This window comes from Caretta caretta, chromosome 3 (assembly GCF_965140235.1).
Source record: "Caretta caretta isolate rCarCar2 chromosome 3, rCarCar1.hap1, whole genome shotgun sequence".
NCBI lineage: Eukaryota > Metazoa > Chordata > Testudines > Cheloniidae > Caretta > Caretta caretta.
The window spans coordinates 110,528,094-110,546,298 of NC_134208.1; the positions used below are offsets into that span (position 1 = coordinate 110,528,094).

Genomic DNA, 18,205 nt, shown 5'->3' on the forward strand with positions numbered 1-18,205 from the left:
AAGAGCGCTGTAAAGCTATGTACCCACCATCCTCCAGCGGCACCCATTCGTTCTAATTGCATTCAGTTTTAATATACATGTACATATGTATCTCTTAAAATTTGAAATATATGTATTTAAAGAGATTTTTGTATTACCGTATCTATTTTTTATTGTATTTTATTATGGTCCTCTTCATAAATTTGAATTTTACTCTGTAAAGAGCTACTGAATTGATTGGGTTTGGGTGGTCCTGTTTAAATCCTATTACAATGTAATAGCTTTACTGTAAATAAAATGTAAATGTGGTCTCAGTTCTCCAATGAGCTGCATATGAATAGCTCACTGAAGTTAATGGAGCTGGTGGCATGGGAAACACTGTGTCATAGAGAACTCTTTGCAGCATCAGGATTCTATGCAGCCATGTATAAATGGTGTTAAAAGTGTGTGCATATAACATAAACAGAATATGAAGGGTACATTCACACCAAATACTGGAAGAAGGAAACAAACCATTTTCATACGGATAAAAGTACAGGGGAACATGATACCATCAATTTTGGGGACCCCTTCCTCACATTTATACGCAATTTAAGAAGAAATTTGTCTAAAGAAGTAATTACATACTAAATCCCCATAAATTTATTTTCTGTTAATTTTAACTTGGAAATAGGTATAATATTTTTCTTAGGTTTCTCCTCTTTTTTTAAACAAATATTAATATGTCAGGCCCTGATCGTATAAAGACTTATATGTGTACTTAACTTTACACAATATAAAAAGTCTCATTGAAGTTTGTGGGGATACTCAGTGTGTGTAAAGTTAAGCACGTGCGTAAATCTTTGCTGGATTGTGTGCTAATTTTCTAAAGAAAAATGATATATTCTGTAATTCAGTGGAATATAAAAATGAAACCTAGATATTAAACATATGAAATAATTTCTCTTAAACTTTGAGAATACTAATTTTTTTACATTATGCATAAAGTTCTGTACACTTACTCAAGGTAGTATAAAATAATATGATTCTGATGTCTTGCATTATTTGAGTACTAGTATGTGATCATGTAAAAAACATGGACTATCAAGGTACATGCAAAAGAGGGTGCAGTTTAGGTTGCATAAGCAACTTTCACTTTCATGTGCAAACTTCTGAGTACTTCACTTTGTAACCTCATAATTCTTTAAAGATAATTTTTGTCTGAGAATTAATATTTAACTACAAAGGGTGAAATATTACTTATGAGAATTCTATTGTGTGTAATAGTTAGATTCCCAAACAGCTAGAAGTTCCCAAATAATCTGAGAGGACTTTCCGCTAAGACACTATTTATTGATTTAGTTCCTGTCCAGAAATCTGTGTGTTTAGGTGCTGAGGTTACGAATTCTTTTTTCTATTTCTCCTTTTCATCCTACCAAGATAGTTTGGCTGATATGACAATTAGTTTAATATTTTATGCAGTAACAATGAAAAGCCCTGTGAAGGAGTAAGTACTTTCTTGGACAAGCTTGGGGGTTAGGCAATCTGTGAAGTTAGTTCTGAATTTCTGGTTATGAAGCTTCATAATTAAAACCAATCAATCTCTTTAATTGTTCAGTAACTTTTTAAACCCAGGACCAATTAAAGAGGGGGATGGGGAATGTTCATGCTCCGAATGAGACCTATACAGCATGAAATATTAATGTGATACATGTCATTAAGTGCCCCATTGCATCAGCTACCTATGACAGCCATAAGGTTATAAGAGCTGGTCTGCTGTCCTTAGCGACTTTGTATATCGTGATAGCTACATTAAGGTTTCAGGTTCACATTAATGGTAATCCCCTTTAGATGGGCATTTTAACTCATTTAACCTTCTATTGTGTACCTGCAGGATCAGTGGGCTGTTAATGATGGACTCTAAGTCCCAACATCTGTTAGCTGAACCTGTATCTGGTTGCTCTATCAGGTACTTCATTAATCACTCCTGCCTATGTGCATGACCCGTCTGGGTTTACTGCTGCACCAGGGGGCAGGCACCCTGAGACAAGCCATATTAAAATGGGACTATATTTACTTCACAGGATGCTTAAGATCTCCCTGCATGTCAGACAGCAGCTTATTCCCAAGAGGATCAATCTCCTCCCCCTCATACTTTACAAAGAGCCTCTTAAGGCTTCCCATCAAACAAAGGACAAATCTCATAGCTAAAGAACTCCTGAGGTTGTCTAATCTTGAGGTGAGCCATTGTAATCTTTCACCTTGCCCATATCCCTTTCGGACACTGAGTCCAGATGGGTTTGGACAGGAAAGACAGTGGGGGGCCTCTCAGCACAGATTTCAGATCTTCACCATTCACCCAAGGGTCCCTTCCAGTTCTCTGGATTTTTCTATACTGTGCATTCCTGACAGAGAATCTCTGAGAGGAAGCAAGCCACAAACGAGTAAACCAATGGAGTCTTAGGTCTCCTTGTGGGATGAAGAACTGCTTCCACTCAGTGCCGGGAAATATAATTTCCCACAAAATCTTAAGACCTTATACAGGCGAACAAGGCTGCATTTTAATGTACTTCAAAACAAATCCAGTCTGACTACCCTTCCAGAGATCATAGAAATATAGGGCTGGAAGGGACCTTGAGACATCATCAAGTCCAGCACCAGTGCTATGGGGATTGCAAGGTTATTACATAGTGGGTCGCGAGCTGTCAGCCTCCACCCCAAACTCTGCTTTGCCTCCAGCATTTATAATGGTGGTAAATATTTTTAAAAGGGTTTTTAATTTATAAGGGGCGGTCACACTCAGAGGCTTCCTGTGTGAAAGGGATCACCAGTACAAAAGTTTGAGAAACACTGATCTAGACCATCCCTGACAGGTGTTTGTCCAACTTGTTTTTAAAAGCTTCCAATGATAGGGACTCCATGACCTCCCTTGGAGGCCGGTTCCAGACCTTAACTACTATCCTAGTTAGAAAGTTTTTCCTAATATCTAACCTAAATCTACTTTGCTGCAGATTAAGCCCATATACTTCTTGTCCTACTTTCAGTGGACATGGAAAACAACTGAACATCATCCTTTTGATAACACGTTGGAAGACTGGTGTCCAGTCCCCCCATGTCGTCTTTTCTCAAGACTAAACATGCCCAGCTTTTTTAACCTTTCCTCATAGGTCAGGTTTTCTAAATCTTCTTTTATCATTTTTTGTTAGTCTCCTCTACACTCTTTTAAATATGTCCACATCTTTTTCTAAAATGTGTTGCCCAGAATTGGACACTGAACTCCAGTTGGGACCTCACCGGTGCTGAGTGGGATAATTACTTCCTATGTCTTATATGCAACGATCCTTTCAATATACCCCAGAATCATATAAGCCTTTTTTTGCAGCTGCATCATATTAATGGCTCACAGTCAGTTTGTGATCTGCTATAACTCCCAGATCCTTTTCACCAGTTCTTCCCCATTTTGTAGTTGTACATTTAATTTTTCCTTCCTAAGTGAAGTACTTCGCACTTGTCTTTATTGAATTTCATCTTGTTGAATTCAGACCAGTTCTCCACGTTGTCAAGGTAATTTTGAGTTTTAAACCTGTCCTCCAAAGTGCTTGCAATCCTTCCCAGCTTGGTGTCATCTGCAAAGTTTGTAAATGTACTCTCTATTCCATTATCCAAGTCATTAATGAAAATATTGACTAGAACCACACCCAGGACTGACCTCTGCACCCCACTAGGTACACCCTCCCGGTCTGACAGCAAACCGTTGATAACTACTGTTTGAGTGTAGTCTTTCAACCACCTTATAGTAATTTCATCTAGACCACCTTTCCCTCAGTTCCACATGACATTCTCATAAGCAAATATGTCCAACACATTTCTAAAATCAAGGTATATCGTGTTCTGCTTCCCCCTTATCCACTCAGTCAGTAATCCTATCAAAGAAGGAAATTGTTTGTTTGGCATGATATGTTCTTGACAAATGCATGCTGACTATTCCTTATAAACTTATTGTCCTTGAGGTGCTTACAAATTGATTGTTAGATAATTTGTTCCAGTATCTTTCCAGATATTGAAGTTAGTCTGACTGGTCTATTATTCCCCAGGTCCTCCTTGTTCCCCTTTTTAAAGATAGATACTATGTTTGCCCTTCTCGAGTCTTCTGGGACCTCTTCCATCCTCCAGAAGTTCTCAAAGATAATTGCTAATAGCTCCAAGCTTGCTTCAGCTAGTTCCTTAAGTACCCTAGGGTGAATTTCATTAGGCCCTGCTGATTTGAATACATCTGATTTACCTAAATGTTCTTTAATCTGTTCTTTCCCTATTTTGTCTTGCATTCCTTCCCCCTGTTAATATTAATTGGGTTGAGTATTGGGTCATCATTAACCTTTTTAGTGAAGACTGAAGCAAAACTGGCATCAAGCATCCCAGCTTTCTCTTCCCTAACAAAGGATCCTTCAAAGAGTAATTTTTCTACGCAAGGACCTATTGATAGGAAGGTGGAATCTTCACTGAGAAGAAAGGAAAAAGGCACCTCTGCAGCCTTCAGAGATTTTATAGCATTGACTTGCCTCATGCAGTGAGTTCTGGAGTAGACAGTGGGAGAGGAGGGAGGTCCGTGCATCTATGAATGCTCAGTGGGAGGAGGGCAAATGTGGGTTCAATATGGGATAAGGATACATGTGGCTTTAGTACAGACAAAACAGCTACTCATAATTTGAGTACTCAGGGGACCCATGCTAAAGTGCTTTGCTGAACAGGATGCTTTCCTGAATCAAAGGCATTTAAATAATAAAGCAATTAGTAAATTTTTAAGGTGGCTCCTGTATGTAAAAAATCATGTAGGAATGTATGTACGTAGCACAGAATGTTGATAGACCAGAATTTTCATGTGGAGGTTGGTTGCTCACAATCAGTTACTCTATTTGAAAACATCATCTAGCTTCCAGATGTAACCAGTATTGTTAAATCAGTTGGATTTACAGAGAGGATGAGCTGTTTGAATGTAATGATCTAAAACTCAGATAGTATAGTGCCGATATTGCTTCATACCCTTTTACCCCCAGACTTTAGATACTGAGGTGCGCTTTGAGTAGAGTGTAAACTTCCACTTCCAGAGGTTTGTTTTTGTGGCTTGTGTATTATCTGTTTAGTTGAGTGATCTTGAACTCTTGCTAGCAAGTATGTCCCCTGAGGCTTTTTTTTTTTTAAATGTCAACATTTCTGAAGTGAGAAATTGTGCTCCCAAGAAAGATCAGTCAAGATGAACCCAGTTGCCATAGAGTTCCTATGGAGCCAACGGACAGTCTGATCCTGAAACTAGAAAAATGCTGAATCACCTGATAAAGCATTTAATTTCTCCTCCCTCCCCCCAGCAAGGGCAAACATTTTGATTCTTTGTGTGCCTGTGATCTCAGTAAGGATGCTTTATGCGGAAGAGGAAAAATCCCTGGAAGTATCCCAGTTTAGAAACCTGACACAACTCTCTGCTAAGCTGCCAGTGTTTGCCTGATGCATTTCCAACTTCTGGTTCGATCCTGATTGGAAAGTGTTCGGTGAGTTTTGTTAACTCACTGATGCAGCTAGCTCAATATGCAACCATGAGATAAGCGCTCAAGAAGATGGAGCTAGTATTTGGAATGGGCAAGTTTGAGGGAAACAACTCTCGGATTAGATAAGCCTGGGAAGAAAGCTTAGACTTGGGTTTCATATAGTATTACTTAAGAGTTACCTTTCTGTTACTAAACCAGGGCCAAGGAAGGGGAAGACTTTAACACTCAATAAATGTATACTTTTGTTAGGCGTGGGATGGACTCTACCCACTTAGGATTGTATACGCTTATTCTATAGAATGGCTGATAGTCTTTCCTGAAATATTGATGATATGCTATGTGTCCCTTGCCCACCCATACTGAAACAAAGTTTATTTGAAATATATATGGTCTGGAGAAGCATAAATCAGGAGTTTATAGCTTTCATAAAACTTTCCCTGAGCTTTTTTCTAGCTGGATCTTCAGTGTGAAGGCATTTTTTTAAAATCGCTTTCAATTTCAAGAGGATGGTTCTCATTTAGATTTTCTTCCTACCTTGCTATACCCTATGATTTAGCTGAGATAAAGGCAAATGAATTCTTAAATTGCAGGAGGAAATTAGTGGACTAAAGTTCTTGAGATTACTCCCCTCCCTCACCCCCAAGATTTAGAAAATTATTTGACATGAACAAATGATCATTTTACAGATTGAAAGGGAATTTGCTGCTGGTATTCATGCTGTTCTCTTCCTGATACACTGGTGTTGACATTTAATTGGGTCAGAACACAGCCACCAGAGGCTCATAAGTAATATTCTCTCATAGTTAAGTAAAGCTCTCCATTTTTCCTCTTATTCTGTATTTGTTATTCATCTTACTTAAAAAGACCTCAGGATTTCATAAATGTGAGCAATTTCTTTCGCAGTAGTTAAGTAGAAAATTTGTGCACTAACTGATTGCATAGATTTAACTTGGATGAGCATGTAAAACTGACACAGCAATCTCAATACTCAAATGAAAAAGCCTGTTTCCAGAATTCAGTGTGTATGGCAAGAGTGGTTTGAAATGCTGGATTTCCCTGACCAACAGGATGTTTATTTGCAAAGATGGGAATACAGTGGAAGCTTGATTAACTGAGGTACCTTATTGTATAAAATATATGCTCTGAGTGAGTATTCTCCATTCATATTGAAGATGTGTATTTTGTAAGGAGAGATGCCCAGATCCTCAAAGGTATTTAGGTGCTTATCTCCCTTGACAGCAATAAGGGTTAGACTCCTTAGATATCTTTGAGGATATGGGTCAAAACGTTTAATAAACCTGTCCTTTCAGCAGTGAAATTAGAGATGGAAAAGACAATTAGGTCATCCAGTCACCTCTTCCAAGGCAATAGCTCAACCACTTGATCTTTGATTTGCTTTTTATCTGTTGGTGCTTAAGATAAAGTTGGGCACCAAATTTCCATGCTTACGATTTTTTAAAAAGAAAAACACCAGATTTACATGAGATTTAGCTGGAGTGAGCCAACTTGCAAGGGACATAATTACGTGAGGCAGAAATTACCGTTCCTCCCCAGGCCTTCTTGGTTCTGCATCTCCACATTTAAGGAGGAGAAAAGCTGAATATATAAAGCAGTAGTGTAGTAATATACATACACCACTCTGGTGTGTTTACCCATTGAATGATGCGTGAAAAGGGGGAAATAACTTTTCAGTGATTGCAGCCAGCTGTAATTAGGTGTACTCTGCAGGAACTGCTTCAGGAGCTCGAACAGCACCGCGAGGAATTCACTGCTTTGCAGAAGAAGAGCAGCAACCTGTCCCAATATGGCCCAGTTGGCGAAGCAGAGCACACTAATGTTTGTCAGCGCTGGCAACAAGTTGAAACCCAGTTTGCTGAATGTCAACAGATGCAGTTCAAATCCCAGGTAAGCTTTTTTACTAATGGAAGGTAAACAATTGTATGTTATAATGCAGCAGGACAGAAAGATAAGTCAAAAGAACTATCCATTTGAATGAAATCCAGAGCCTTGCATTTGGCCAGTGCATACTGGCATGCGTGCTGCAATAATTTGTAGCATCCTTCATCCTCTGCCATGGAGGTAGCTGCAGAACCACAGCATGTGGGTTAGTGCACCTTAGTTGTCCTACATGACTTTTAGGCATTTGTCCATTCTCAGTCTTCTTTTACACCTTGTGCTCTGCTGAGGAAAGATTTTGAAGAGAGCAAGGATGATGATGCAGATGATGCAAAGAGACGGCCCTCTCCTTCTGCAGCAGAAGCACACTGGTTCCAAGGCCGGGGAGACCTGCATGGCTGCAGAAGAGAGAGCTGGATTTATGTCTTCAGAATTAAATCACTGAAGTTGGTGAAGTAATAAAGCATGTGAACAAAATGAACATATAGGGACACCCTGAAAATAGTAGCATGCACATGTACTGGTTTATAAATTTTCTAGATCTGTCTGTCACGACAGAATTGTGCAGTCAGCATATGCGTAATTGTTGCGAGTTTTTTCTAACAGTGCCTATCCACTATTGTGATACTGCATCAAAGGTCAGTATTGATATCTGATAGAGGTCTATAAAATCATGACCAGTGTGGAGGGTGTAAAAAAGGAAGTGTTGTTTACTCCTTCTCAGCTCCCAGACTGCTGCGCTGGGCATCACAACATGGGGAATAGATGGCCAGCCCTCTGTGGAGAAAGAGGTGGTTAGGGACTATTTAGAAAAGCTGGACATGCACAAGTCCATGGGGCTGGATGTGCTGCATCCAAGAGTGCTAAAGGAATTGGCGGCTGTGATTGCAGAGCCATTGGCCATTATCTTTGAAAACTCGTGGCAAACGGGGGAAGTCCCAGATGACTGGAAAAAGGCTAATGTAGTGCCAATCTTTAAAAAAGGGAAGAAGGAGGATCTTGGGAACTACAGGCCAGTCAGCCTCACATCAGTCCCCGGAAAAATCATGGAGCAGGTCCTCAAGGAAACAATCCTGAAGCACTTACATGAGAGGAAAGTGATCAGGAACAGTCAGCATGGATTCACCAAGGGAAGGTCATGCCTGACTAATCTAATCGCTTTCTATGATGAGATTACTGGTTCTGTGGATGAAGGGAAAGCAGTGGATGTATTGTTTCTTGACTTGAGCAAAGCTTTTGACACGGTCTCCCACAGTATTCTTGTCAGCAAGTTAAAGAAGTATGGGCTGGATGAATGCATTATAAGGTGGGTAGAAAGTTGGCTAGATTGTCAGGCTCAACGGGTAGTGATCAATGGCTCCATGTCTAGTTGGCCGGTGTCAAGTGGAGTGCCCCAGGGGTCAGTCCTGGGGCCGGTTTTGTTCAATATCTTCATAAATGATCTGGAGGATGGTGTGGATTGCACTCTCAGCAAATTTGCGGATGACACTAAACTGGGAGGAGTGGTAGATACGCTGGAGGGCAGGGATAGGATACAGAGGGACCTAGACAAATTGGAGGATTGGGCCAAAGGAAATCTGATGAGGTTCAATAAGGATAAGTGCAGGGTCCTGCACTTAGGACGGAAGAACCCAATGCACAGCTACAGACTAGGGACCGAATGGCTAGGCAACAGTTCTGCAGAAAAGGACCTAGGGGTGACAGTGGACGAGAAGCTGGATATGAGTCAGCAGTGTGCCCTTGTTGCCAAGAAGGCCAATGGCATTTTGGGATGTATAAGTAGGGGCATAGCGAGCAGATCGAGGGACGTGATCGTTTCCCTCTATTCGACATTAGTGAGGCCTCATCTGGAGTACTGTGTCCAGTTTTGGGCCCCACACTACAAGAAGGATGTGGCTAAATTGGAGAGAGTCCAGCGAAGGGCAACAAAAATGATTAGGGGTCTGGAACACATGACTTATGAGGAGAGGCTGAGGGAACTGGGATTGTTTAGTCTGCAGAAGAGAAGAATGAGGGGGGATTTGATAGCTGCTTTCAACTACCTGAGAGGTGGTTCCAGAGAGGATGGTTCTAGACTATTCCCAGTGGTAGAAGATGACAGGACAAGGAGTAATGGTCTCAAGTTGCAGTGGGGGAGGTTTAGGTTGGATAGTAGGAAAAACTTTTTCACTAGGAGGGTGGTGAAACACTGGAATGCGTTACCTAGGGAGGTGGTAGAATCTCCTTCCTTAGAAGTTTTTAAGGTCAGGCTTGACAAAGCCCTGGCTGGGATGATTTAATTGGGGATTGGTCCTGCTTTGAGCAGGGGGTTGGACTAGATGACCTCCTGAGGTCCCTTCCCACCCTGATATTCTATAACACAAGAACTAGGGGCCACCAAATGAAATTAATAGGCAGCAGGTTTAAAACAAACAAAAGGAAGAATTTCTTCATACAACTCACAGTCAACCTGTGAAACTCATTTCCAGAGGAAGTTATGAAGGCCAAGATTATAAAGAAGAACTAGATAAACTCCTGGAGGATAGGTCCATCAATGACTATTAGCTAGGATGGGCAGGGATGGTGTCCCTAGCCTCTGTTTGCCAGAAGCTGGGAATGGGGGATAGGGGATGGATCACTTGATGGTTACCTGTTTTGTTCATTCCCTCTGGGGCACCTGGCATTGGCAATTGGCATTGGAAGACAGGATACTGGGCTAAATGGACCTTTGGTCTGACCCAGTATGGCCGTTCTTATGATTATTTTAAGCCCCTATGTTTTAACTATGCTCTCAATTGCATTAGACCCAATTTTGTGCTTGTACATCATGATTTTTTTTTTGTGCATGATAAATGGCTGAGACATAACATGTTATGAATTAGTAGTCTTGTGGCAGTGCCCTGACGGTCCAGTTTCAGTCCAGTGCTAGCACTGCAGTTTGGCATCCTTCCTTAGAAGTGTTCAGTACCTGAGATAAATTTCATTCAACAGCTAGGTGCCCTTCTGTGGTTCTTTTACTCTTGACCACGCAGATTATGCCCACTGGGTTCTAGTAGATTTGAACAACGTGTTTAAGGTGCCCAGAAATATCCAGACATTGAATACAACTTTAAGCTTGACAAGTTCATAGAGTGAAAGACCCAAGTGTGTGTTCTCAGCCACTGCTATTGATCAAACACAGAATTATTATATCAAGGGAGAAGGAGAGCTGTTTGTTTGTCTCACTGACCATTGAAGTACATTTGGGTAGTGGATGAGGAGGAGGCCAGATGTCGTTTGAGTGATTTGAGCAACTGTAAGAGATTTAGCCGCACAATGGGAGGAAGAAAATGCAAAATATCACAGATGAACAGCAGCTATGCAGAAATCAATTGCAAAAGTTGCCAGTTTTCCTTCAGTCTTCCTGAGATTGAATAACTGGTCTGTCCATTTGGAGTGGAGCACAAAAAGCTGATCTTCCTCAATACTGTTCTAAGGATTGCAGACCCAGCTGCGGAAGAGACCTTTTGTAAGTAGAGGTATTTTTTGAAGATCACTTTTAATAGCTTAAGGAAAGAAAAAATGCCACTTCATGCTGTTACTGGTGCAGTTAATTACCCTGCTTTGGTAGCTGAACACCTGAAGTGAGTTGACCAAAAACCCCAATCATGAATTTTAGAGTAACTTTGAATTTTTTTATGGTTTATATATAGAGTGGTAGACACAGGATGAAAATTTAGATGAATTCTTCTGATATGTGTTTCTACCATCATGCTAATTGGCAGCAAACCTTAATGTTGGTACTAAGAGTGATCTATTCAATATGTCTACACAATTCAGCGGAGGCAATATTAAAGGCATTGAAGTTACTAATGTTCTCACTGCTGTCATTACAAAGAACACTTTTTAGAATATTACAGTCAGCATCACTTCACCTTCTCCCCTACCTCCCCCCAAAGTACCTTGTGGGACTGTTATATATTTTAAAAGGGACAAGTAGATTTGGCATTGAATTGGAGTTCAAATAGGACACTGGTTCTGTAGGCACTTCAATAAACTGGCACAACCTCTTACTTATAAGAGAGAACTCTTCCATTTCCTCTCCAATTTCCTTACTAAGCCATTTGATCAAAACACAAAGGAACTTGCAAATAATATAGAGCTCTGATACTCATTGCACCATCAGGCAGTTTTGTCAGCTCATTTGCTTCATGTAAGCATGATAGTGTGTTCTACATACAGCAGGTGAAGCAGAGAATGTTCATTGCAAGATTTTAATTTTTATGGTTAATGTTAAAGCTCTGGTGTTTTCAGTGTCCTCTGACAACACAGTGTCCTCTGTCCCTTAACAAGCTTTTGAAACAGGAAACCATTTCCAGGATGCTTCAGCCCATGGAAAATCTGCTTCATGTCTTTTCCAGATATGGCAACGATGTAACCTAGGCCACCTGGAGCTAATTTCCAGGAACTCTCCAGTGCACTTATGTCATCTATATCACATGCCATAGAAGAAAGCTGCATTTTACCACCACCAGTGCTTCCCTCTCTGCTAACTAGAAATTCACCCAAACAGATTCTGGTCTATAGGAGCCACATCAGATGATTCCAGAGGCCCCAGAAGTTGCTAATCTTTTGTGGCTGGAAAATGGATACAGTGGATGCTGTATACATACAAATATGGCACTCGGTTGCAGTATTTTGTCATTATGAGGGAAAGTGAGGCACAAACTATGTTGATGCTGGAAACCATGTAAGCATCTTTCAGCAAGAATATTTAGTACTTGCTGGAAAAGTGCTCACATGCTTTTAAATCTTTTTAGGGCCTTAGTCATCCCATGCAAAGCTTAAAACTTACAAGAGGATATTTAAAAATTCTTTAGGGAGCAAAAAGTGCTAAGAAGACAGGGAGGAAAAATGGTGGGATGTGCTGGAGTAAATTTACAACTGTGTTTTGTCTTCAGTAAAGCACTGACAACCAGGAAAGCAGAGACTATCTTTTCTTTCCATTTGTTTCCTGTAAACATGAGTCCAGGGAGAAAGTGTTATGGCATGAGGTACAAAAATGAAGGTGGGAGAACTAAAAAGATTTTTTTTTAAAAGGATTTAAAAAATAAATTAATTAATTGCTGGTATAATCCTGATATTGGGTAATTTTGAGAATGATAGAAAGAACTCTTATGTCTTTTGTTTTTAATTTAGAAAATGCCTACTCTGAATATAGTAGAAATTTTTCATTTGTAACAGTAGCCTTTTTGTTTTGGATTTTTCTTTTTCCAAAATGCATTAAATTGAGAAGAATAAATAATTAAATGACCTTTTATGTTTCTTTAGGCGATCCCTGTCCTGAGGTTAAAAGGCAACTATCCATCAGGAATTATGGCTTCTCCTTTCCCTAATGAATACCTCGTTGAAATTAACAGAGTTTTGCTGGCTATGGCCGATGTTGAACTGTTGCTGAATGCACCAGAGCTAAACACTGGTGTCTATGAGGACTTCTCTACTCAGGAAGACTCATTGAAGGTATTGCAAATTTAAGTGTTGTATTGCAAAAAGAGCAACAAAAAAGGATGAAAACCAAGAAATGATTCAGTGGTTACATTTTCAACTTGTGTAGTGTACTGGTTCAATATATATCATGAAGAAAATAATAAATAAATCCTACTTGTGTCCTTCCCACTGTAGCTGCTGTTCGTAACTGTCACGTGTCAGTGCATATTTTCTCTCTCTCTGTTTGGAACACTCAAGTTTGAAATGGCAAGTAGAGATGTGAGAAGTGGTTGTTTTCTTTCAGTGAAATTTTACAGTTGTCTGTTTAAAATGTTGACTGCTACAGGGATTCCAATTTTTTTCACAATGTGATCAACATCTTATTTCAAGAGAGAGAGCCTAATGGGTAAACTTCCCTTCCACTGTCTCAATCGTAATTTCATACACATATCCCTGTAGTAACCGTAGCTGTTATTTGGAAAAGTATTAGGAAAGTATTTGTTCATAGCTGAGTTTACTGCAAATAATGTTTAACTTTAAGCTTGAAAATACTCCTGTCCCAATTCAGTAAAGCACCTAAGCCCATAACTCATTCCAATTGAAGTCAATTGGATACTTACATACTTCGTTAATTGTTGTTTTTGAAAAAGTAACTTGCTGGGTAAAATTTTCCAAAGCACCTGAGACCATTTTCAGAAGTGAATTAGATACTTAGGAGTCTAAGTCCCATTTACTTTATAAGTTTTTGAAACTTATAGCTGGTCTCCTTTTATTTTTCATTTCATTCCTCATCCCACATATACGTCTCTGTTCCATTCATGTTTTTTTGCCTTTTGATGTTTCCCATTCACTGCACAAGCTTCCCTTTGTAGCAATGTCCCCTAACAGAGGTAGCTAAGCTGACTGCTGCTTCTGCTTGTTGCCTGCTGCTTGTATACATGTCCTGGTGCGTCTTTGTAATTTCTTTACGAAGTTCTATAAAAGCAGCTGGAAACAAGGAGAAAGATCTAGCAACATGTGACTCACCAGCTTTCTACAGACCTCAGTCTGAGGACTTCTGGACTAGTACCATTTATTAGTTTTTGGAGCAAGGGAGAATTAAAATTGCTGAATTGTTTCACTGAGAAAAGCAATTACTGGTACTCACCCAAAGGTTTTCAAAAGCATACATAACTATAACATCATGCCTTGTCAGGGTGGGGTGTTTTAATCCATTGTGATGATGATGCTGTTTTCAGTCCCTATTCCCTCCTTGCTGTATATGTGCACCCACCGAGGAGGAATTCCAGTGATGATAGTAATACTGTATGGGTTTAAAAAGGCTCATCATAGTTTTAAGTAATAGTGTCCCATACATTTTTCTTTTTGACAATCTCACATTATTTAAAATACATTTGGAAGAAAAACAGCATGCAGACTTGTATGGGATTTGTGGAAATGATGAAACTACAATTGATAAATACAAGGCAATTCTGCTATTTCATCCATATGCCATTGTATCTAGATCATGAAGTCTCAAAATAGTGCCAGAACTGTGTAATGTTCTGTAACACCTAGACACAATACTGCAATATCTTTGGAATTGGCAGTATTAACTCTGAAATCTTTTTGTCCTTTAAAGTTAAAATGTTCACATTACTTTAATGCAGTTCGGGGTATGTCAGGTAAGGTGGGGAGTAATTTAAACTATCCCTTTTCTTATGAGACGAGGAAGAAAGAGATAAATTAACCTTCAGTGTATTGCAAGTGCAGTCTTTGCTCAAAAGAATAAGAGGAAAAAGTGAGGTTCATTCTAATACTACTTGTTCCCTTAACTTAAAAAACGATTGGCTTTAAATATCTGTTGTCGTCTTATAAGCTTGTGGAAAGGATCGATTAAAAAGGTGCAACTGAAAACAGTTTTTCTCTGTTGATTTATCAACTGCTGGTGCTCCTCCCATGATAGCCAGTGTCTTACATTTCTGGTTATTCAACTGGCAATATTCACAATGTTTTTTGAAGGGGCTATTGACTATTCTTGTTTCCTGCTGGTGTTGACTTTACTAACGGGTTGGTGCCATCACTGTGCTTGTAGAACATAAAAGACGTTTTGGATAAACTTGGGGACCAGATTGCAGTCATTCATGAGAAACAACCTGATGTTATACTGGAAGCATCTGGACCTGAAGCAATTCAAATAGGAGATGCACTAACACAGCTGAATGCAGAGTGGGACAGGATTAATAGGATGTACAATGATCAGAAGTGGTAAGTCTGTTTGATTTTATAGGAATATATTTTGATGTGAATATTGGTAACTGTTTTATGTTTGTAGAATTTTAACTATTTACAAAACTTAATCAAAGAGTTTAATCAGTACGCTTCCTATTTCAATGCTGCAAAATAATTTTGAACATTATTTAACACTGGCTATCATACAAACTGTATTGCGGTTTTTATTAAAAAAATATCCGCCTTAGCTAGAATATCTTAAATGATTGGTTTACTTGATAGTGTAGAATATTCTTACATTATAGCAAAATGTTTGCAACTTTTATTTTGTAAGGATATTACAAAGCTCTGGTTTAATAGAGAATGTGTTGAATGGGATATGTTTTCAAAAAGTTTTTATGAGTTGTCTTTTATATATATTAAATGTTTGGTAAAATGCTATACACCTGTGGCACTGTGTGCATGATAAACAGCAATAATCTGTGATGTAAATGTTTTTACATTGAAATGTGGCTGAATAAGAAGAAATTGCTTCCAGCTGAGTGATCCTGAAAGAACAATTAAGTAAATGTATAAGAAAACAGATGAGATCTGTTTAGTTTAACATGAACAATAATAAATTTTCAGGTATTTTAAACTTTTCTGATTGGCTAAGCATGTTAGAACTACAGTTTTTGAGTACAAGTTAAATTTCATGTATTTTCACTGAGCAAATATGAATGTTTTCAATTCTTTAAAAAAAATCTTAAACTGAAAGCTAACTGTTGGACACAATTATAGGATGTTTTACACTTAAAAGATAATTTAATAGCTGGCTGTTACAGTTAATCACTTGTAAAACTGCTATATTGTTTGAAATGCACGGACCATTTTTATAAGAAGTTTCCATTGTGGTTGTAAAACGGTGAAAATGTTCTAATGGAATTCAGGAAGTTATCATTAATTAAACTGGAAGGGTCTGATCTTGCTAACATTTAATACTAAGGATTGCGATTTCTATAATCAGTAGTTCCCAAGTTGAACTGGGCTGTACTAGTAAATTTAAAGTATTGAAAGAGCTCATTTGTAGTTGCAGCATTTAAAAGGGGAGAGAATGGAGGTAACAAGAATGGGTAACTGTGAAAATGAAGTCTTGAACACTTTTTTTAAACCCTCACCCTGTAAAACATGCACATCTTATAACACGTGAAGAAATTTAAAAATACTACTCCCCATCCTCCTCTGTCAATTTGTTACATAAAGGGATGTCTTTATGCATGCTGCTTGTTCTCTGTATGGTGTGTGTGTGTGTGTATATATATATATATAGGGTGCCAGTCATGGTAGTATTTTGACTGATATACTATACACATGACTGAAATATATATATATATAATTTTTATTTTCTTTCATCCTTGCTTTGTTGGTACATAATATATTTTTCTGGATTTTTTTTTTTGGTGACATAATTAAAAGCAAGTACCATTGTTGTCTCTTTTTAAAAAAAAAAAGTCAGTAAAATCCTATTTAATTTCATAGAATATCAGTAAGGCTGCGAATCTGTCATGGAGGTCTCAAAGTCACAGATTCTGTGTCTTTTTCACGGACCTCTGTGACTTCTGCAGCACTTGCACCGGCTCCTTTGACATCATCTAAACTGACCACTTTATCAGCATTCCAACCACCTGAATCCTCATTTTTGTTGTATTCGTGGGTGTCTCCCAGTCCACGTTGAGCACCAATGGGACTGCTCTTCCCTATTCTGAAGAAATCTACATTTCTTCTCTGGTCTCTGAAAGGGAGGAAACTCTATTGCTTTAGAAGTCTTCAGTTTGCCCTATTAGACCTGTTATTGGAGAGACAGGATCTAAGAAACAGGGCTAGTTTTTTTTATGAAGAGGCACCAGCATGGTGTCTCCCACCATGGATGACTCAGGCAGTGCAGTGTCTTACTGGTCTTGGGGTGCGCTGAAGGATTCTAAATCTTACTCTAAAAGAGAGTCTACTCCTCCCCCAGTGCAGGAAACCTCTACCCATGATCCTGCTACCATCCCTTCACCCACTGTACTGGACCCTATGGAGGAAGGAGAAATGATGAAGGAACCTCTGGATGTTCCCTACCCATAGTTAATTATCTTCTGCAGATGAAGCCATCACTCCAAAGTGGACATCTCCTCTTTTCCCCTCCTCCCCCACCCCACACCGAAGGACCTTAGAGGTCTTCCAGAACCTCATGGCGAGGGTAGCCACTTCCTTAGGAATGTACATGGAAATTGTGCAAGAAAAAAAATTGCACAGCATCCTTGATGTTTTACCAACTCCTGCCCACAGAAAGGGGTTCCCTTCCTATTAATAAAGCCTTTCTGGAGCTGGCAAAAACCCTCTGGCAGACTCCTCTATATCACCTAAGGTCAAGTGTGTGGACAGACAATATCAAATCGATCAAAAAGATTTTGATTTTTTTCCATCCAGTTTCTGATTCCTTGGTGGTCATGGTCACTAATGAATGATCCCATTAGTCCCATCCAAAAGACAAAGAATTCAAGAGGCTGGATTTATGTGACCAAAAAACTTACTCTACCGTTTCTCTTCAAAAGAGAGTGGCTAACTGTCAGGCTTTTTTGTTTAAATATATATTTATTAATTTCTCTACAATTTCAAAGTTTGTTGACAAGTTGCCAGAGGAATATAAAGAACAGTTTATGGCTCTAGTTTCAGAGGGGTATCTCATGGCCAGTATATCCCTTCAGGCAGCTACTGATATTGCTGATACAGCCTTGTGTTCAGTGACATTGTGATTTCCACAATGTACTCTTCCTGGCTGCAGGTTTCTGGCATTCTGAAAGAGCTGCAAAATATAGGTGAAGTTTTACCATTTGAAGGGTGTTGAAGAGTCTAAACTATTTTGCAATGACACAGATAGCCCCCCAACTTGAAGCAAATACTTATCAGCAATTACACACCATACAACAAAAACACTAACCCAGGAACCAAACCCTGCAACAAACCCTAGTGCCAACTCTGTCCGCATATCTATTCAAGGGACGCCATCATAGGACCTAACCACATCAGCCAGCACATCTACCAATGTGATATATGCCATCATGTGCCAGCAATGCCCCTCTGCCATGTACATTGGACAAACCGGACAGTCTCTATGCAAAACAATAAATGGA

General features: G+C 39.2%; 1 protein-coding gene across 2 annotated transcripts in view; it reads left to right on the forward strand.

Moving 5' to 3' along the window:
* Positions 1-18,205, forward strand: part of UTRN (utrophin) — a 577,632-nt gene that overhangs the window by 228,217 nt on the left and 331,210 nt on the right. For both annotated transcript variants that reach the window (XM_048844328.2, XM_048844327.2), the window contains 3 exons: positions 7,227-7,403; positions 12,684-12,872; positions 14,914-15,086. In XM_048844328.2, coding sequence (XP_048700285.2) covers positions 7,227-7,403; positions 12,684-12,872; positions 14,914-15,086 — 539 coding nt within the window. The remainder of the gene's footprint in view (positions 1-7,226; positions 7,404-12,683; positions 12,873-14,913; positions 15,087-18,205) is intronic.